The sequence below is a fragment of the Nipponia nippon genome, unplaced genomic scaffold (assembly GCF_047370975.1).
Source record: "Nipponia nippon isolate SJK-2023a ecotype South Korea unplaced genomic scaffold, ASM4737097v1 scaffold_1, whole genome shotgun sequence".
Classification (NCBI taxonomy): domain Eukaryota; kingdom Metazoa; phylum Chordata; class Aves; order Pelecaniformes; family Threskiornithidae; genus Nipponia; species Nipponia nippon.
In genome coordinates this window covers 132,387,806-132,408,790 of record NW_028262290.1, presented here as the reverse complement: position 1 = coordinate 132,408,790, position 20,985 = coordinate 132,387,806, and the positions used below count along the sequence as shown (strand labels likewise).

The 20,985-nt window shown below is 42.8% G+C and overlaps 1 protein-coding gene across 4 annotated transcripts in view; it reads right to left on the bottom strand.

Moving 5' to 3' along the window:
* Nucleotides 1–5,011: 5,011 nt before the first annotated feature.
* Nucleotides 5,012–20,985, bottom strand: part of RAPGEF5 (Rap guanine nucleotide exchange factor 5) — a 167,452-nt gene continuing 151,478 nt past the window's right edge. For all 4 annotated transcript variants that reach the window (XM_087773465.1, XM_087773455.1, XM_087773474.1 and 1 more), the window contains 4 exons: nucleotides 20,259–20,346; nucleotides 16,847–16,911; nucleotides 12,136–12,190; nucleotides 5,012–8,780 (listed from right to left, as the gene is read on the bottom strand). In XM_087773465.1, coding sequence (XP_087629591.1) covers nucleotides 8,662–8,780; nucleotides 12,136–12,190; nucleotides 16,847–16,911; nucleotides 20,259–20,346 — 327 coding nt within the window. In that variant the 3' untranslated portion in view covers nucleotides 5,012–8,661. The remainder of the gene's footprint in view (nucleotides 8,781–12,135; nucleotides 12,191–16,846; nucleotides 16,912–20,258; nucleotides 20,347–20,985) is intronic.

Below are 20,985 nucleotides of genomic sequence, written 5' to 3'. Positions count from 1 at the left end.
TCAACAAATCTAATAAACTGGGGTCAGTGGACCACGCAGATGACAGAGGAGCCTCTCACTGCTGCATTACGTCCTGCAGTCCCTTGAGGTCGCACAGGCAGTTTTGATGCAATAAATTGGCTCTCCGGACACAGGGTTTCACCACTAGATGTCAATGGTATCTGAGCTTTCAAAAAGGATGATATTGCTAAGAGCAGGTTAGCTGCTGGAAGAGTTTGTTCTAGCTGGCAGTAGCTTTTGCTGCAACCAACCATAGTCAACCAAGCCCTTTTCTCAGTCAAAATGGTGATGTGCTCTTTGCAGAGACGGCCCTCATAAGAACCCTGCCTGTCTTTTTGTAACACATGGCTCCGGCAGTTTCTTGTCTAATTATTTCTGGGAAATGATACCTACCCTTTGCCACGTCACCATCTCTCAATGTCCTCTGAAAACCTTAACATTTAGCCTAAGTCGTTCCTCATTTGCACTTGTACAAAGCCAGACCAAGTTCCCTGGGGTCACTCAAATTGCTCTGAGGAATAAATCAAGTTAGCAAAAAGCACGAAATTAAATTTGACTGACTAAACTACATTATACTCTTCAACAGAAACTCTTATTTAAAAGTAAAGTGAATTACCTCACTTAAAATGAAGTAAACCTCATCAAATAAACTCTAAACAAGAGTGTCTAAGTGCATTTCAGGCACATGTGAATTGTCTTCAGATTTGCATGTTACTTTCCCCTAACAGTTCCCCCCTGTTCTGCCTCTGCTATCTTGGGCTTGTTCAATTCATTCCCAATCCTGTCTTATGCCTCTCTGCTAGCTCATACTATCACATCATCATCTACTTGGCCTTAAAAAGTGGCCTCTAACTAATGATGTGCCCTGAAGTTGGAGCGCGTAGCTGTAGCCTTGCACCAAGGTCAATGCTGGCAGCTGGCATCAGCCACAACGGTTTTCATCCCTGTGAATGCGACAGGGCACGCAACACCCAGCAGCTCTGCCTGGTCCTCTTCTGGCGCTGCACCATGACCACAGGTGCTGGCCTTGTACGAAGCCCAGCATCAGTAGCAGATAAAGCAGTTTGCAGTTATTCAGTGTTTCAGATTGGATTCAGAGAGTACATTCAGTTTTGTAGTGTAGCCAGGGACTCAACCTGACAGCAGACATCTGGCATCCAGAGTTTTTAACATCCAACAGCAATCAATAGAAAGTCAACTTGACTTCACACAGTCTTTCTGAATGAAAGGCACAGACACCCTTATGACCACAGCTGGCCTTGTTTTGATGGAAGTTTTTCCAAGCTGCTTGATGTAACTTGAAGACTTCAAACTTTTGAGGGATTTATGGCTGAAGAACTGTCACCTGGAGCTGCTGAGCCAAATTCCTCAGCAGATGCTTGTCTGTACTGCAGTGATCCCCACCGATGGGCACACTTGGCTGGGGGCAAGCCCACGCGGCCTCAGTAACAGCTTAATTGCTTATGAAGCAACACAAACCTTTGCCTGGCATTACAGAGAGCTCCGACAAGCATTTGTCAAAAGCCTGTATAACTTACCAGGGAAGCGCTTGATCTGGGGTTTGATCCTCACCATCCTTTGTCATTTCTAGGTCTGAGTCACCCCTGTTTATATTTGCTGGTAAATTCCCCTCCAGCAAAGCACAGCTCCACGCTTTCAAGCCATCTGTCACAGTTGACAATACCTTTCTCAAGGGGCACTTCACCACTTCGGTTAAACGGGTGAGTTCTGCCACTGCCACTTCTCCCTGCTAAGTAATACTCCTGTCTAACCCATTCGCCTGCAGAGGCAGCTCCGCACTCCGCAGGGTTAATAGCAGGACTTTTCCTTTCCTTTTTTTTGTTTGCTTGTTTCTTTGGTTTGTTTTTGTTGTTGTTGTTGGTTTTGTTGCAGTACCATTTACCTCATGCCTAATTATTGCAGCTTACAAAGAGGCTGTTTGCCATCACTAAGGGTTGTTGGTTTGTTTTTCTGTTTAATAACCTTACCCGGAGCGCTAGCAGTCGCTCTGAACCAGCTCTTCCTGCCGCTGCAGACAGAAGAGGACTTGCACTGGTGACAGTGACACCAGGAGACCAAGACAAAAAACTGCTCAAGTTTTAGAAACCCTGACACCTCTCTGCAAGAAAACCTGTTCCAAATACCACACAAGCTATAACCCATCTCCTTCCACAAACCATCATTTAAGATCCTTCTATTCGAGGCAGGCGACTCCAGTGACTGTCCTTCAGTGCAGTTTAGCTCACCTGGTTCTGCTTAAAAACATCCTCATGTCTTGCTCACATGCTTCTCTAAATTTACACCACTAAATCCACATTTTCATCTCCTTACTACAGAGGTAAGAGCTGAAACCTTACAGAGAGGAACTAATGGCACCAAGGCCATACAGAACACTAAAGCCAGCCCACAAACAGCCCTGCTAACACACAAACCCAGCACTAGGCACCTCTCCCTGCAAAGTAACAACTTAAACAGGCAAATACCCAGGTGCAATCAATCAGACCCATGCAGAGAACACAGAGGAAGAGCTTCCCTCCCACCTGCTGGGTTTATGTGGCCTCCTGAATGGTTCTTCTCCCTCCTGAGCCCAAAATGAGGTTCTTCCTGGGGTTTAACTGCATGGTTTCTCTAGGACTGTTACATTTTTCTCCGTGGGGAGGTAAGGACAAGAATTGCCTCTATCCTGAGGAAGTAGGACCTGGAAAGGGTCAGCAGCACACTTCAGAGGAAAGGAAGCTTTCTAAGGCTTTCAAGATGATGCCCCTTTCCCTCCTCCCATGGTCTGCCTGGGATAGGAGAGGGATGGAAAAAACATGCTGAATCCCAGACAGTTCCCAAAATGCATGGATTTGCAAAGAGTAGGAGATGATCTCTGCAAAGATCCTGGTGCCTTTACAAATAGGTGGCAGTACAGACCTCCTGGGGGGACAAACAGCTGCAACTGCTTACCAGAAACATTACCTATTGCAATGGGCAATGAAGATTAAAAGAAAGTGTGCAGACTGTATCCTTGCCATTCCTTGACATCTGAAAGGCTCCGAGGATCAAGTTCACTTTTGCTAGTCTTTCTGGACCTTTACAAGGGTCTTAGGAAATCCACTGACCTTCTTCCAGACAAGAGGGAATGCACAGGAGAACACTTCTCTCCCTGCTTCAGAAATTGTTCATTTGGCCCACCTTTGCAGGCCTCCTCAGTTCTCCAGATTTTATATTAACTGCACAATTCTTTTAACTCCGATACAACTACAGGTATTTCATGGTATTACTGTAGCCACGCACATAGGGTGCCATCACACAACTCCGCAGTGTGAAAGAGGGGTCATTGTAGGTATAGAGATAGACAGTACTTAGAGCCAGAGGAAGACTTACCTTTGGGTTTTGCTGAGCGTGTAACTGCAGTGCCACCCCTATGGCAGAAGACAGCAGGACTCCAGAGCAGATGCTCTGTGTGGCATGAAAGCCCACTGGGATGTGAAACACAGCAAATATTCGTGAGGTTTTTTTTTCAGTCCGAGTGTTTTTTTCTCCACTGAGAAGGGGGAATCAGCTCTACATAGGGCAGAGCAGTTGTCCCCAGGCAGGGCGATCTCACTCTACATGGAGGGCGGTGCTGGCCCCAGAGCAAACTGCCCCCACCTGCTGCCTCTCACCTTCACACAGCTCCTGCAGGAATAGCTCATCACCAGCCTCTCTCAACCCTTTTAGCTCCAGTGAAAATGCAGGGAGTGCATTGAGCAGCTTAAATTGCAGGTGTTTGCCATTAAAGCTCTCTTTGGTTGACAGAATGGAGGAGCCCTTGTCTGACTAGTTCAGCAAGACAGTCTGAAGGGACATCTGGAGACTTGCTGCTGAGTGCAGCCAAGTGTGGCTCTTGGAGTACAGCTGGAGCTGTAGGGCAGCTATCCTCAGCCCTACACCTTCCCATTTGCAAATCATCTTAAAGCTATCGTCACTCTAGCTTCCTGTGACAACCTCCTAGCAAGCCTGATGGATGAAGGAGGGCCCATCAGTGCAAAGTTAGCTGCTTGCATGCAGCCACCTGTGGCTTGAACTAGTCCAGCTGACTAACTGCAACAGGTTAGGAGATACTCCCCAGGTCTCCTTCTGGGCTACAGTGTGGAGAACAATAATCTCCAGTGAAGGGACCGTGATGAACAGCTGGGAATGTAAATTCTTCGGCCTGCAGAGCTGGATATGGAAAAGGATCTCTGGCTGTGAAGTATTTTTAAACATCATTATAGAGCTGTGTCAACAATTTGGGCTTGTACTGTTTTAATTATTCCAGTTAAAATTCACCCTACCCGCATATTAACACTAGCACAAACACTTTGTACGTCAGGCTTAATACTATTCAAGGTACAGGCACTTAGAGGATTAAGCACTGCCTATTTGTAAAGCACTTTGAACAGACATCACGTGTGAAATAGCCAGGTTTGGCTTAGTGGTTCCCAGGGTTTGCAAGTGGCAGGGGTGGAAGGACAGGACAAGCCCCAGCTGCATTACAGCACACTCACAGCCCATCATGGGCTCTGCCTTCCCTGCTGCCGACCAGCCGAGAGCAGGGAGAGGAAACAGCCCTGGCAGGGATGCCTGATGAAAGGTGAAAGCATTGGCTGTCTTCAGTAAGAGGATCAAGTGCTGATAAGCAGACTCCAGAGGATATGAATATAGATTTACTCCTCCCCTCTCCCACAGGGACTTCTCATTGTGGCCCCAGGCCCCTCTTACACTTCACCAGGATGATAAGGCACAGCTGAGACCCCATTAACATCATCTCTGCTTCTGAAACTGCCTGGAATACATCAGTACCAGCAAATCCCACCGACCAGAGATGAAGGAGCAGCTGTGAACGGGGTCAGCTCCTGAGCCTCCAACCCAGGCGCACACTGGTCTGCATCCACCTTGCAAACACAGCGAGGGTTTGTGGAACTGAATGACTGGAAGTACGAGCATAAAATATTCCAGTTAGGAACAAGTACGTGTGACAGGCATGAAGGCACAGAGCCCAGACTTCATTAAGGTAGTTTTTATATTTTGAAAAGCAATATTAAAAAACACTGGAAAATGCAAGATAAATGTAACAGCTGCTTCTACAAGTTTTAACCTTGTATTGCTTGGCCATTTTGACATATAAATTATTGCTTACTAGCTCTCATAAATACACAACACAATAATATGTACAGAGGCAGACAAGCATGAAATATGAAAAGGAAAACATTGGCAACATTGATTCTGGTAAGTCAGATTATTTCATACATACCAGGTCTCGTAACGGTGGATAACTACTAGCTGTAGTCCCTGAGAAGTTAGGTAAATACCTTGATTTGGGGTTTTCTATTTTCTTACTTTTAATGCAAGCTGACAGCATTATGGCACTCAGAGAGAATGGAACAGTAAGGTGTTCTTACCTCAGCTCATTGACTTCATCCCAGTATTTCTTAGTAGTGTAATAAGATGACAATAAATAGGCTATGCAAATAAATATTACTCTGCTAAAATGTTTAGTATTTACACCTTTCTTTGTAATTTTACAGCAGCACATGTCTTATTATTTCTGGGAACATCTTTTCTTTTTTTTTTTTGCCACTGTCATGCAAATGCGATTTATTTTTATCTGAGACGGGGCTGGAATCAAAAAGATGTGTCATAGAAGCACCTAAATTTGATGCAACAAAATCCCAGATCAAAGAGGTATAAAGTGACCCAGCTTTTTCTTTTGTTCTGTCTAATTACTCCTCCTAGCTACTAAGGAAAATGTGCAGAGTATTTAACCCCAGGTGTGACTGTGATAAACTGAACTTTTAAGATTCATGGATTTTATCCTATGTAACAAAATTGCGCTACTGAAGGACTTAAAAATTGCACAAAATCACCAGTGCTGGACCATGGCAGAGGCTGTGTAGTGTCCCCCTCTCTTTCACAGGGTTTATTTCTAGTTCTCCTCCCAACCACCACACCTTCAAACTGCTTGCCAGTCTGCAGGCCAGCTCTGCAATGCTTCACCTGTTGAATGAAGACTCTGATGGACCTTTTTTATTAGACATATTAGCTACAGATTTGGACTATTTGCCTTTCCTTTATGGTAACAGTTATAATATCCGTATTTTCAACATGAAGTTAATGCATCCAAGGTGGCCTCCTTCAGACCAGAAAGTTGTATCCTAATTATACAGGTCACTATGAAAACTAGTCTGTAAAATTTTAAACAGTAGTCTAAGTAGCCACAACACAGATAACGAGGTTAATGCTGGCTATGTGCCTTCATACTGAGTTTATGCCAGCTGCAAGGGGCAGACAACACTTGATTTAGTCTTAAGTCACAGTGGTGCAGTTAGCCAATACCTCAGCTGGCTTGAAGCCTAATGGTACCAGTTAACCAACCCATCCATCTACTTCAACCAGTTTAAACTGGCAGAGTGAGGAGCCTTCAAGGTGGCTCTAGCATGCTTTCAAATAGAAGTCTGAGCATAGAGTCATCTTTCTACTTCTGTTTTCGTTTTTCTTTTTTTTCCCCTTCTTTCATTTCCTTCTCTTTTATTCTTCTCTGACACCGCTGCCGCTTCATCAGCAATAATTACCAACACAGAGCTAAATGCCGTGAACTGAGAAACAAGCCCACTTTCTCACCCTGAATACCTTCTCATGCTCCCTCCTCCACAGATTTCAAGAGAACAACTTGTGGACTGGAGTGTTACACCACATGAACTAAAGCATCCAGGCTGGTCTACATAACAAGCTCCTAAAAATAATGCCACAGTAAAAAGATTTCACAAGGGGGAGCTCAAAAACCAGCAAACCACCCAGGTAATGCATCTAGGCTGGGGATTAGGCGAGTGCTGTAGCCAGAAGAACTGCAATAACACAAGCAGCAAATTGTATCTGGTTTGTCTTCTTACACTGCAAAAAGGAGCCCACTGCAGCTAGTATCCTCATCTGAACAGTTTTGGTCTGTTTGCACAGAAGAGTTATTTACAATATGTGCAGTCACATCTACAGAAGAACATAGGAAATTTTTACTCCATGGCCAGCAAGAGTTTATTTTTTGTTTCTTTTTACTGGGTAAAAAGAAGATATTTTTTTTTTCTAAAAAAAAAAAAAAATCATATAGTATTTGATAATAACAAAGTACAAGCAAATACATTTCTGAAACATCTGTTTCCTTTACAATAGATCTATACAATATTTCACAGATGGGAAAACCAAATGCATTCTACAGATTCTCCCACAGACTACTTGTTAAAGCTGTTTTTTTTTTTAATCCCTTTAAACCAGAGATAACACAACGATGAAGAGCATGCTACTTCAGTATTCCCACATTTCAGTAAAGGAGCGTTTTCTTGGAAGTCTTCCTCGTGGAAAACGTACAATAGAGATGGGAAAGCAATGCAATGTCCTCCCTGCTCTGCAAAGGGACCATTACCGTGAGTCACTGTACAAACATGTGCCAGACTGCGTAGCACACTGCGCATTGCCTGTGGCATTCACTAGATTATTTCAGGGCAACTTCTTAGCACTGAAAACCAGAGCTATGGTGATGGTGGTGCTTAGATGTAGGTCAACTGTAGAGAAGACTTTAGGAATGCTGCCTCAGTACGTGCCCAGTAGTACTTTTAGCTACATGAGAACTGGCTAGGGGAGGGGTATGAGAGGGACAGAATCAGTAAAGGGACCCTAATGCTGAGAGCCCGGTGTGTATGCAGGTAATTACACTGGTACCCAGTAAGGGGTACCCTTTTGTTCTTTAAAAACTAGAAGCATGTGCAAGTTAGGTGAAGTTTTACCTTCTGAAACAGTATTTCCACGAGGTGAGTTAGGAATGTAGGTGGATCTAGGCATTGCCTCTGAATAGACACCAAGGAGGCTGTAATCCAAGCAGAAAACAAAGCTCCTGCTATTATAATTTATAACACGTTAGCTGCAGGAGCTGGTGCTAAATCTGAGATAACTGAAAAGGAAGAAGATAACATGTTTTCAGTATACAAACAATTGTGTCCATAAATTGCAACAAAAGTGGATTGGCTCCTACAGCGTGTTTTATAAAGCCGATTGTTAAGGGGCCGTAACAGGGTGAACTGTTTACTGCTGAGCTCCACATCATGACGCACTCCTGAGTTTCATCTGGTGTGCTGTCTTTTTATATTCCCATTCCTGGTTGTCCGCACTTCTCTCAAATAAGATGCTCCAGTGGACTCAGGGGAGCTGCACGGATTGCACAGTATTTTTGGCAACAGTACTTTGGCAGCCTTGAATTAGTGAGGTACATACCGTGGTGAACTGAGCATCAACCCCCTTGCGACATGTTGCTTGCTGAAATGTTTTGCTGTTGTGACATAACATTTCTTTTCATTCTAATTCTGGCAGAATCTGCATTGAAAGCTACACTGGACCAAACAATATTTTCACAGAAACCAAGCTCCTGAGCTCAAAGGACGCTGCTCTGCTCCCTCCCATCCCGGTGACCAGCAGGGATGGCACCAAGCTTGCCCTGCAACTCTGTGAGCAGCTCCTTTGCTGGCTCTTGCCTGATTTTCCTGCGCATGTTGTGTGAGCTACTGATAAAACTCAGTAAACTGTTCTTATATAGGGAAGCAACATGCTTGGCATAAACATTCACTTAATTCAAAGTGCTGCAGTTACAAGGTTATATGAAGCTGTGTACGCTCACACTCGCGGCTCTATCCTGTGAGAAAGCTCGAACAGAGCTTGCTGGTTGTCGATGACATGCAGGTGATGGATGTATGGCTTCAGCTCATGATGCTCTTTCGAAGGAACTTCATTGCCTGCAAGACAGGAGAAAGGGGATGGATCAGAAAGCCGTGCCTTGCCTGCTTCTCTGTCCTGTGCGTTACAAAGTCCCTGGTGTGCCAGCCTGCCAGGTGCTAGACAGTCACAAAAAAGACAGCCAGCGATCCAAAGGGACTTGCTGTTTAAGTGCAATGCGTGAGGTAACAGCTAGATACAGAAAAGGGGAGAAGAAAGAAAGAAGCAGGCAACCCTGGGCAGCCAGCGTGCATAAAGGAGGGACAAGTGGATGGCGAGAAGCTGACTCTTCCCAAGGGAAAGATTTACTCCTGCTGGCAGTACAGGCAGTCCGTTCCCTGTAAGGGTGGTTCAAGGTCTCCTTTGTGCCGCTCCGGCAGCACAACGAGACCTTGCGCAGAGGCAGGCAACCCAGCCTGTAACTTTTAAACAATCCTAACACAAGTACACAAGACAGCAGGCCCCCGAATCCTTTCCTTCGGAGCAGGTGAAAGGTGACAGCACAGAAGACGGGTACGAAAGCTCTTCAAAGCTCCTCTGACAGGCCCCCGCGTTTTGATCTGCTATGCTTTTGATTTCTGATCTAGTAACAGAGACGAGAGTCATGCTGTCATTTCACGGGAGTTCACAAAGCAAGAGGAATTAGCTGTGTAACAGACAAATTGAAGGGTGGCTTGAATAGCAGATGTTTTCTGTTACAACCTTTATGCCCAACATTGGCTTGTGGGAACTCGCTGCTTGTGAAACCCTCCAGCTTGGCTGGTGGCCAGCAGCAGTAGAAAAGGAAAAGCTAAGCCCATGGCCACGAGACCCATCAAGACAGGCAGAGAAAGCAATGAGATACGTTTCCCACACATCACTGACTGCTGACAAATGAGATCTCCATTCTAGTCCATGTCCTCACGGAATTTTTAATAACATTAACATAAATTAAAAAAACCCCCGAACTCCCCAAACCAATCAGCTTAACTCGCACACTCCCTCCCTCTCCTTTGTTTCATTATCATCCTTTTCTCCATGCTCTCCAGCTACACAAGAAGCTTTCCAGGAACCAACCATCCCACTTGTTTCTGAAGGGCGCGGTATGATGCTGTGTAGGTGACGTGGGATGTCAACGCAGCCTGTTCTGCATGTGGCCGTTGACGGGGCTCCCAGGCAGCTATTTTTAGGAGCTATTTCTGAGCAGCTATCTGACTTGAGAAATGTGGGAGAGAACAGGACAATGTGATAAATTCATGTCGGGATACAGAGATGACCTTTCCGTTCTGAGGGAATAGGATCTCAGCAGCTGTGCTGAACCTACTGAAAAACATTTGTATTTCTCATTAACACCTGAAATGACAAAAGCTTGAATTATGTTATTTGTTCAGGCTGCTTTGCCTGGGTTTGGAAATGCTATTATTTCTTTTCAGGATTTAGGATATAAAAGTATTAATTCCATTAAAAAGGCATTTCTGTCCTGCTTGGAACCTGATCAGTTTCTAATCCAGAAAGACTTTGGCCTGTGAGTTTAATACACGTGATACAGTTCATGAACAATAATAATATTCCTTGCTTAGTTTTGTTTGAATTCTTTCCTACAGTGAGATGCCTGCTGCTCTTACGCCAATCTGGGAGTTGATGCAGTATAAAGATTCACATTCCTGAGAGCAAAATAAGCCCACTAGAAAAGGAAACTGTCCATAAAGTCTCAATAAATATTCAGTGAATTCATTTCATGCCTAACCGAATGTAAGAAAAAAAAAAAGTGCCTACAGGGATGTCTGTATAAGCTGCTTTTTAAATGCCAGCTTCACAATAAATCAAGTCTGTGGTAAAATAAAATAACAATCACGTACTTCAAACTACCAGATTATATGATAAATCTCAGGTATTAACCCTGGATTTATGTTGCAACACTTACAAAACCACTTGGAAAAAAAAAGGCAAAAACGAGATGAAAGATTTGCAGAGAAGCTGCAAAAAAAAAAAATCACATCATTAAAAGGAACCAACGCTACATTTTATAATGCCAAATAAGAGACATTCTAAATTACAGAGGCATGGTTTAGATTAATCAATATTTCCTTTAGTATCTGGTTTAACAGAATAAAAACAAAAGGCACCTCCTTTTCCCCCCTCCAGTCTCTCTTCTATATATATATATATGTCAAAATAAAACAAGAACCATAACAGTAAGCAGCCTTTGTTTAAAAAAATGACTGTACATACACAAGGTAATTCTATAGAACAAATATTCAGCAAAACACGTAGCAGTACCTATCATTCTCCAAGGTACATGTATTTATATGCAAAATCATTATGTTTCTTTTTGTCGGAGTCCATGCTGACAGCTGTTGAAAATTCAGCTGGAAAAAAACAATTCAAACTCTTTTTCCCCAAGGCTACAGCACAGTTCTGAACTTCTCTTTGGAAAAGAGGTCTTAGTGGCCTCAGTAAATGACATGTTTAGTGTGTTTGGCTTAAAAACTCTAACCGCTTCCTAGATTAGTGTTGTGTTTGTCCCCTTCCTGTGTTTAACCTCTCTGCAGAGAAGAAGAAATGCTGAGAAGGAGAAAAACAAGGTTTCTCCTCTATGAGCAGCAGAACAAAGCAAGCTGGGGTCTTCTGCCATGGCCCCTTAGGCTTGGATTCTCTGGTGGCTAATAAGGTGGAAACACAAAAGAAAAAGCCTTTCGTACAGCTGAGGCACTCATAACTGTTCCCATCAGCGGAGATCCTCCAGCGTCTAAACTAGGCAGAGCTCTATTTGTGGGTTTCCCCCAGCAGAGGTAGTAACACAACCCCCTCTTTTCTACCTAGCCAACTACTTCCATGAAACCCACAGGATCTTAGTACCTTCAAGACTTCTACCATTCTGTGAAATGTCCTTAAGAACCCAAACTAAGCAAACAATTGCCCTTGGTGAAAAGCCAAGTGAAAAGCTGTGGCGATGAATACCATCTTTCAGCTACTGGAAGCCAAGACAGCTGTGAATCCATTACCAAAACACACAGACTAGCGGGAGACTGAGGTAACTCGGTCATAGCTGGGAAAGTAAGAGACAGCAGCGTACGTCAGAGGCCTCCATTATTAAATGCAGCTGGCACAGATCTTACACGGTATTTTGAAGAGGTGATATTTTTTGCAGGAAAAACAAACTATAAAAAATTTGGAGGCAGTTTCTACAAACATTTTGTAAAGTAAAACTTCATCCAACTGTGGTTTCTGCTATGTTGACCTTCCAACAATGACGTTCCCTCTTGCCAATTGGTTAAATAATTGTTGACCACATTCTGCTGCTGCAGTAAATCTGAGCAAGTGGAAAGAAAGCAGAAAAAAAAAAACCTCAAGGCTGTACAAAGGCAAAATAAGTAACAAATTTTGGCTACTCACCAAACTGGTTATTTCTGCAATGTCTCAATGACCGAACAGTATCTGCAATCATGTGCTGCAAAGACAAGATATAAAATATCAGTACAAAAAACTGAGATGGATTCTGTCATTAGAAAAGCCTGAAAAAAAATCTCCTTGCCCTACACTGTACAGCAAAAAGCAACTTTAGTCAGGTAAGAAAATGAAGACAGCAGGAGGGAGACTTTGCTCTTTGTCTTAGTGATAATATATGATGAAACAGGGTTAGTCTAGAAGGTCCTTACTGGTATCACACAGATTAAATAAGAACAACTGCCTAAGAGCCCATGGAAAGCGATAATGAAAAATAGCCAAACAATTGCTTATTTTTGTTCCTGTGACTTTTATTAAACTGAAAGCCTACAGCAGGGAAGTCTTGTGGACTGGGTGGGTCTTCTGGGTCCAGCCCCTGGCTTTAGTGCATTATCCAGGCCATTCAGTAGTCTGCAACCTCTCTTTCTGTCTCCATGGGTTGTCGAATTAGACTGTAAGCCCCTTTGTGGCACAGACTACACCTTAACGTATACTTCTATAATGCCTAGCACAATCAGGCACCAGTGTCAGCTAGGCAGTTTTCTGCAGTATGATAACCAACACAAAAGTAACAGCCCACAGCCTAAATGCTGCAGAGCAAGCACCCTGACATCTCCACAGACACATACCAAAGAAGACTACACTGTAGCTATACTATTTTAAGAAAAGCTGGTGCTAACTGGGATATTGGGTTTTCATTTAGATTAAGCAGAGGAAATAAAAGGTTTAAGTTTGGTTTCTCATTCAGGCTCAGGTCTTCAACTTATGAAAACTGGAATTGTTCACTATAAATCAGTGAAGCGCGCTCATTTTCACTAGGTGTCGCCCATAAAGTTGTTGAGGCATTACTTTTTTCCTTTATTTGACTGCTTCTGTAGTATTAAAGGTGAAAACATACTGAATTTGGCAACTCTTCACCAAATCTAGTAACTAATCTAAGCAAACTGCAGTTAGCAGCAATGATATAATAGCTCATGCAAACAGCTGATGCTCTTGTCACATCTCCCTCTTAAATAATCAGAGGCGGAAAGGATTAACTGTCTTGAACAAAGTATGTTTAAGACCAGAATGAGGTAGAACGGCTCATCTCTCAACACCCAGAGAGTGGCTTACAAGGCTCCTCCACAGAAAAGCTTACCACAAGAAAAACAGCACATTTAATGGAAACTTCATACTCTTTTCATCAGTGAATCAAAATAATTTTTCTTGTTACCTGATGTACTTCATTTGCCATGAAATCATGCTGTCTCTTGTGCTGATGTCCTTGCACTGATTATAACGAAGTTCTCATGAGATATCCTAGATTTCATGGTCAATAGTGTGAGTACTGGGAGAGCTACAACTTCCACCAGTGCTGCTGCTGCAATGTTTTCTGGCTGATACCCTTTGAATCTGGCTTTTAGAAGAGAGACCCCATTATCACACACACTGTCATTCTTTGCTGTTTCTCCTTTGTAGTCAGTCAGTCAGTCAGTGTGGGGGTCCATCCAAGACTGGCTTCTGAAGGTGATGCCCTGGTGTCGGAAGGACCTCTTTGTGTAACCACTCTCTTAAAGCAAAACCCCAAATCTCCCTTCTTGAGTAGCCTAATTAGGCATTTCTCTCTGTCCATCTGCAATTCTCTGGCATCCAATTGTAATACAGAAAACCAGCCAATTCATCTGCAAAGTAAATGCTGTTTTCTGACTGTTTAAACAGGTGCTTGCATACCCTAACACACATTTCTTGTGGCCTTTCAGCCTACTGGGCTACCTAGGATCATTAGCACGCCGTTAACTGAGGACAACAAAAACCCAGGCTTGGGAGTTGCACAGATATTTGGGGGGTGGGAGTTGAGAACCTTCAGCTGCATGTATACAGTCCTTACAGCTGAAGGCACTAGGTAAGAAGGTGTCATCTAAAATGATAATGGCCACTGACCTGTATTAGTTTGCCAGAGTGTGGCTAAGATGTGTCATTGCTAAGATATGGGTGATGGCTGACTGGAGAAAAAAAAAACTGAAGAAGCCACATGTCAGTGAAGCAGCTCAGTAAATACCATGGAAATACCTTGAGATGCAACAGTATGAGACGATATTTTCATTTATTCCTTCAGATTTAGTTGAGGAAGTGATTATGGTACTAAATATTGATCAAACACTATTCTACACTAGAGTTTACCAAACATGGAATTAAATAAAACACTGCAATCCCTTGAACTTTTGCTAAAACTGGGCAATATTCCTGAGACAAAAGATAATTTCTTTTTCTTCTCTTTGCAAATTCTCTTCTTTATATTTTGAATTAACTTTGTCTTCACTGCAATCATGCCATGTCAAATCAAGTTCAGTCACAGTAGGATTGTTGTGGCCATGATGGTCTAAGAATACAAAAGAAGTAGGCATTGCAGAGAGAGATAATATCTTTTATTAAACCAACTGATGTAGTTGGAAAAAAAAATGGTTCAGACTGACGAGTCCTCCTTCAGGTCAGGTGTTTAATGCAGAAATGAAATATTTTAAAATACTGATCCAAATGGAGACACGAGAAGCTGTCTTTGCTTTGAAGTTCATAAGTAGAAATTCTATGCATTTATGGCAGTGAGTAAGTTCCTTCCCCAAAGCAATAATCTGCTATGGTAGAATAATTCTGCTCTTCTTTTTCTGCAACAGCAAATTTGCAGGTGAGGTTCAGTGGCTTGAAACCAAGCAGGAGTCAATGTCAATCCTAATTTGTCTCAGCAGAAGCCAGAAAGTGCTCAGCACAGTGTAAAACACCAAGGAAGACCTTCCTTGGGATAAAGCCCTTATAATTAGAAAAGAAGCATGAACTGATACATACATGATGATGCGTGATGCATCTTGTTAGTAAGTTCATACCCACAGACTAAACACCTTAGTGTCCAAATGAAGCTGTGTAATACACACACTGCCCGAGTTTCCGCTACACTCATATTTAAATCCCTCCTAAGCCCCAGCTTCCTAAGCTTGCACATTGCCTGCATTCATACGTACACAGGGCTCCACAGGACAGCATGTTCCTGAGGGCGTGATCTGACTAATGATCTGGAGGAAATGTCAGTTTGAACAACCCTCACCCCACCACCATCACCTCAGACTCTCCTCTCCCATTTAAAATGTCCATTATCCATTTGCATGGAAAAGGTGAAATCCTGGCTCACTGAAGTCAATTAGCGAAGCTCCCACTGCCTCTGGAGACACAATGGTGACAGCAAGGATAGGAAATCTTACCAAGCAAGCCCAGCACACATTAAACATATACATGATTAAACAACAAACAAACAAACAAACTAACAAGGTCTGGCTAAGACTGGAGCATGAATCAGATCCTACATATTCCCTAAATAAATATATGAGCCAGTGGAGGGATTTTAGTAACAATTTTCGTGCATCAAGGGCTAGTTTAATTTACATGTTAATTGGATGTACTTCCAAGAGGCAATGAAGAAGAACATGCTAATGAGTTTTATGCAAACACCTAAAGGTCAAACAGTTAATGGACTTGGGACAAGAAAACCTTTCATTAAATGCAAATCAGTGTTCTTGTAAACTCTGCAACAAGAAAAGGTATAGAAATCAAACAGAAAACACAAAAAGAAGACCTCAGGTTCAAAAGTCAAAGTCTACACCTGCTTGCAAGTTGAAAGACAACGTACATTATGATAGGATGTGAAAATAAGTTCAACATCTGGTTCATGAATAACTCCATGTTTGCACGTTCATTCTCAAACAAGTGTAAACACATGGTAAAAATAGTTGGGAACAATTCACCAGGCACAGCCATCTGGACTAACAGTCCCATAGCACATCTGGAGCAATCAGGAAGAACATTTTGGTTTCTTGATCAAATACACCAGGCCAACAAAAAAAAAAACAACAAAACAAACCCAAAAAAACAACCAAGTTTCTCTACTCCACCACTGTTCAGATATATAAACTGTGGCTTTCAGTCCTATGAAGATGTTATCGACAAAAAAATGAAATAATGCAAATTAGAGAAATCAAACCTGTCAGCAGTATCATGTCAGAGGAGATGTCATACGATGCCTCAAGTAGATGTAGCCAAATGTACAATGTCAGTAACTGCCCTTCTACATAAAGTTAGTATAGTGGTATTTACAGTCAATTTAATTCATATTTCAGGCATTATTTTCTTCATCATCTAACCTAGACCAAAACTTTTACTTTCATTTGAGATCCCTGGAATTAGCACACCAGTGGCGAGTGATAAACAAGAGAAACTTTTCTTTAGTGCCTTGAGGAAAAAAGGAAACATAATTCAGAGAAAGCTGAAGCAGAAGAACTTAACTAAGGAGAAATAGTCCACGAGGTGGTGCAAAGGAACAGATCTCACTGGGGGAGGGGGGGGGGGGGGGGGGGGAATAAAAAAAGAGTGGACTGTGTGGCAGTGATGCTGGCCATCACTGGCTTACCCCTTTTACACAGAAGTAGGGGAGGAAGGAGTGAGAAGAGTGAGGAGCAGAGGAGAGGGGCAGGGGAGATAAACTGTCGGCTGTTTTATTGTTTGCTCTTTTTTACCCCTGTTTACTTCTTCCTAATTCAGCCAGAAGAAAACCTTTTAGTCTTACAAGATAAGGAGGGAAAAGGGAAGAAGAGAACATGGACCTCTTTGAAAAACAGGAAGGCCAAAATTAGCTTACCAGCTTTTCAAAATTAACAAGGTTATCCAGAAAAGTTTTATTTCCTTCGTGGATGAATGTTACATCTGAAAAAAATAAAGGAAAAGGAATTATTTTACATGGCTTTGTGGTTTAATACAAAAAAAATGACTAAACAGCAACAAAAAGAAAAAAAAAAGAGGAAAACATCCCATTAAGGATTGACACAATACCTTATAACAGTGGAACAAAAGCCTGGTACAATGATGACATGCAGAGATTATCAGATATCAACACTATGTACACATCGTAACAAGAGGATTTTCAAGTGGGAGCACAGATTTCTTATTAAACCTGGCCTGTATTACTTCTGGGGTGCATATATAGCATATAGAGGATGGCTGGGAGCAGGCAGAGGGGCATCCAGAGGGATGGCCCTGCATGGCATGCCTGCTCTCCCCACCCTGCGGCATGGAGCTGGCCACACTGCCCATGGCTGTGCCCAGGCTGGGGCTGGCCAGTCCCTGAGCCCAGAGCTCCATGGGGGCAGAGCTACCAGATGCTGGACTCCGCTCTGACACCCCTTCATCTCTCTGTGGGACACAATGACTCTGAAGTCCCCCGCAGAGACGCAGGCTACAGCAGTGGCCAGCTGGGGAGACTAAACACAAGCCACCAAACTGAAGTTCAAAGCCTTGAAATAAGCATTGTGGCTAGGGAAAAACACTTTTACACAGCGTTGTTGGAGAGAATTTGCAAAGGCAACAAAAAGGTCAGTGAGAGGAAAAGGAAAAGGTCTATATTTGGCTTCAGGAAGGGAACTGAACACACTGTAAAGAGCTGGAGAGAGGGGAGTATCAGGCGAAACAAATGTTGCTAAGTTAAGATTACAATTAAAACAGTAACTTGAGGTCATTTTCTCCATTTTTCTAATGCGTATTAGGACACAAAGCAAGACCTATCTTGGTCATGCAGTACCAAGGACATGGACAGATTCCCCATGGGGGCTGAAGCTCTGCCTCAGATAGTGCATCCTCTGGGTCACTGAAAATACTAGCAGGAGCACCCCCACCATGCCCCCCATCAGCTCTCTCCTGGATGTGCGGGTACCCAGGAGTACCAGGAGGAGACGGCACTCTTGTAATGAGACAACACTCCGATACCATTACTTCTTAAAAGTCACAGCTGTGTCTGCCAGCAGGCAAATGGCACACAGTAAACAGGCAACATCTCCCTCTAGGCAGAGATGCCAACCTCCAACCCACCAGCCTAACTCTGCATCTCAGCATTTCTCCTGTGCTCATCTCTAGGACTCTCTCTGATGCCCACTAGGTCCCCCTAGTTTCAGGGGATTTTAGGACTGGGAATCTGCAGCTGACACTGCGGGCTGCTTTGTCACACCCCATCCACATTCCTCTTCCCCCAAAACAGCCAACAGTGATTTACTTCCTTTTGATTTAAAGACTCACTCTGTGCCCGAAGGATATTTTGTAACTGCTTAGAATGGAAATGTTAATGGCTTCATATGCTGGTGGAAACCCGGGGCTGGGACTCATCAGGCAGAGCTGTGCATGAGGGGTGATGGAACGCTCCCGCGCCCCGAGGGCGGCTGGGCTGGGGTCTGCCTCGGGAGGGCAGGATGCCAGCCCGGCCACGCAGGATGCCAGCCCGGCACTCCTGAGCAAGTGGGGCAAGCATGGAATCTGCTGGGGATGCCTCCAGCACCTCTCTGCCCCTGGGCAGCATCCTAAAAATCAAGGGGAAAGGAGGGAGTGGGACCCTTTACTTTGGGGCACCCAGGGAAAGGGACATGGAAAGGACATGGCTTCAGGACACAGGCATTACTTGTCTCTATATCAATGCAGTTAAAAACTGTCCATCACTTCTAATGAAAAACTTATACTGGAAGCAGAAATTTCCACAGAGCTTTTTAAGTCAATGACAGCAATGTGTATATCTCTGAGGTGGAAGGAACAGAAATTTGCTTTGCAGCCAACAACTAAGAGTCTAGATAAATTCAGTGGAGCAGAAAATTGCATCTGAGCTGTGTTGTAAGGGTAAATCACAGTATTTTATTATATATTTGAAAAATCTGCCTGATTTTCAAAAGCTGTGTCTGTGTGCTGTAAGAGAACTCCACATTTAAATTTAATTAACTTTAAAAGGACACTCTAAAGTTATTTTTCATAATTAAAGAAAGGTTATTAATGATTTTCAGTTTTTTCTTGAAACTACTTCTGTTCCTCTTGTGTTGAAATACAGTAATTTGTTGAGTTGCTAATGATTTCTATACTATCAATGCCTATTTTGTTGGTCTTGGAAATAACGTTAATACAAACATGCTTGACATGTAATGAAGTCCTCTGTACTGTGCAATATTTTGGGAGTTAGCAACCTTGGCAACATCTCCTTATAGATCGCTGTATTGAAGAAAATTACTGTATTGTTTTGCAAATTCTCCTTGCTATCTCCAATACATTTTAGAGTCATGAATGCTGCTTACGTGCATGTTCTTATACACCATATCATAGTGCTGCGCAAACATCACTGCTACAAGTTACTTGTTTATGTTTGCAGGCAAGACACACTCAAGAACACTTAAAAAATATTGATTTTGAAGCTTTGATAATTGTATCCATCTGAATTAATGCAAACTCCTTTGATGCGTGCAAAGAGGGGAAGTGCCTGATGGCTCCCAAACTGTCACCGACTCATTTGGAGAACTGCCTTCAAACATTTTAAACTCGCAGCAGCAGCAGGTTGGAATAAACAGCCTAAAGAGAACACTTTCAGAATACAGGAATAATCAAATGAATTTGCCATGTTCAAAGACAAGGAAATTAATAATTAATGACTCCAAGACAATGGAATATTTGAAATACCTGCCACTTAATTAGCTGCCTAGCTCACTGCATTAAGCAAGTCATTTCATTTTATTTTTGAATTTAAAAAAATTTTTTTTTTAATAATAAGATTTTTTCTTTTTGTCTCTTTCAGACCTATAAGAGACTTGACAATCCCCTCCTCAGGACAGAGAGATGGGGCAGGTCCTGCCTTCAGGATGACACCAGGTAGTTTCACCCAGCGAGGCAGGGCGAGCACATCAGACCAGCAGCGTGGCCGAGGCCGCTTGCGTGGGTGCACCCAGCGCAGCCGGGCAGCCCCGCTCAGGGGCTTGCAAGGTCTCACTTCTCCACCGAGAAGGATGTGGCCAAAGCAATGGCACACTGCTCTACCTGCGCCTGACGGGAAGCTACTGAAGTTTGAAAACCTGTGTGAAAATTGCCATCTTCCCCGTCTTAAAAGGCAGCTGTTTATCATCCAGACCAACTACTACCTTGTGGATACCACTACATGTGCCACATACTTATCATAAGGCCACTGGAAGGAAACATCACCTTACGCTTATTTTAATTAACCACAAAGAAGAAGAGCAGCCAAGCATTAGCATTACCTTTCAGAAGTAAGGGCATGAAGGGGATTTTCGGAGATTTCATTTTCTTGAATGCATCTCTGTAAGCTTTGTGATTCAGAGAAGGGTCCTACAAAACCATTTGGGTAATAAGAGAGAAAAATCAATAGGCTATAAAAAGAGCAATTCTAAATCCATTACGGGCTTATGATCTGAACATGATTTAGACATGAAAGGTTTCTTCAGGAAACCAGATAGATAAAGGTCTTCTAAGCTAGGTGTCTTACTAAAGTGAACAGGAAACGTAAACAGTGAAAGAAACAAAAGCAATTACGTTCCTCTAGATGAAGCACTGCTAAAACGGGAGTAAGCTGCAGAATAGATTCACTGGGATTGCTCTGTAATTTCCCCACAAATTTCTATTAGCAAAATCTCTTCAGTTTACTGTCTAGCACAAAATGCATCTCAGAATGTATTGCTGATTAATTTCTTCTTAAAAAAAAACAAAAAACAAACAACACAACAAACAACAAAAAAATCCCCAAAAAACTGCTCTCAGATCAATGGAGCGTACTGGACATTTTCAAAGAAACGAAGAGAGTATGTTTCAGTGGTGTTATGTAAGTAATTCAAAAAATCATCTCAATTTCCCATATAAATGAACGTTTTTGTATACCAGCTCACACACAATCTTGAAAACACATTAATTTATAAAGGACTCTAAGTACAGAAGCGTGACAACCATTAAAAGGCTGGATCTCATGTTCCC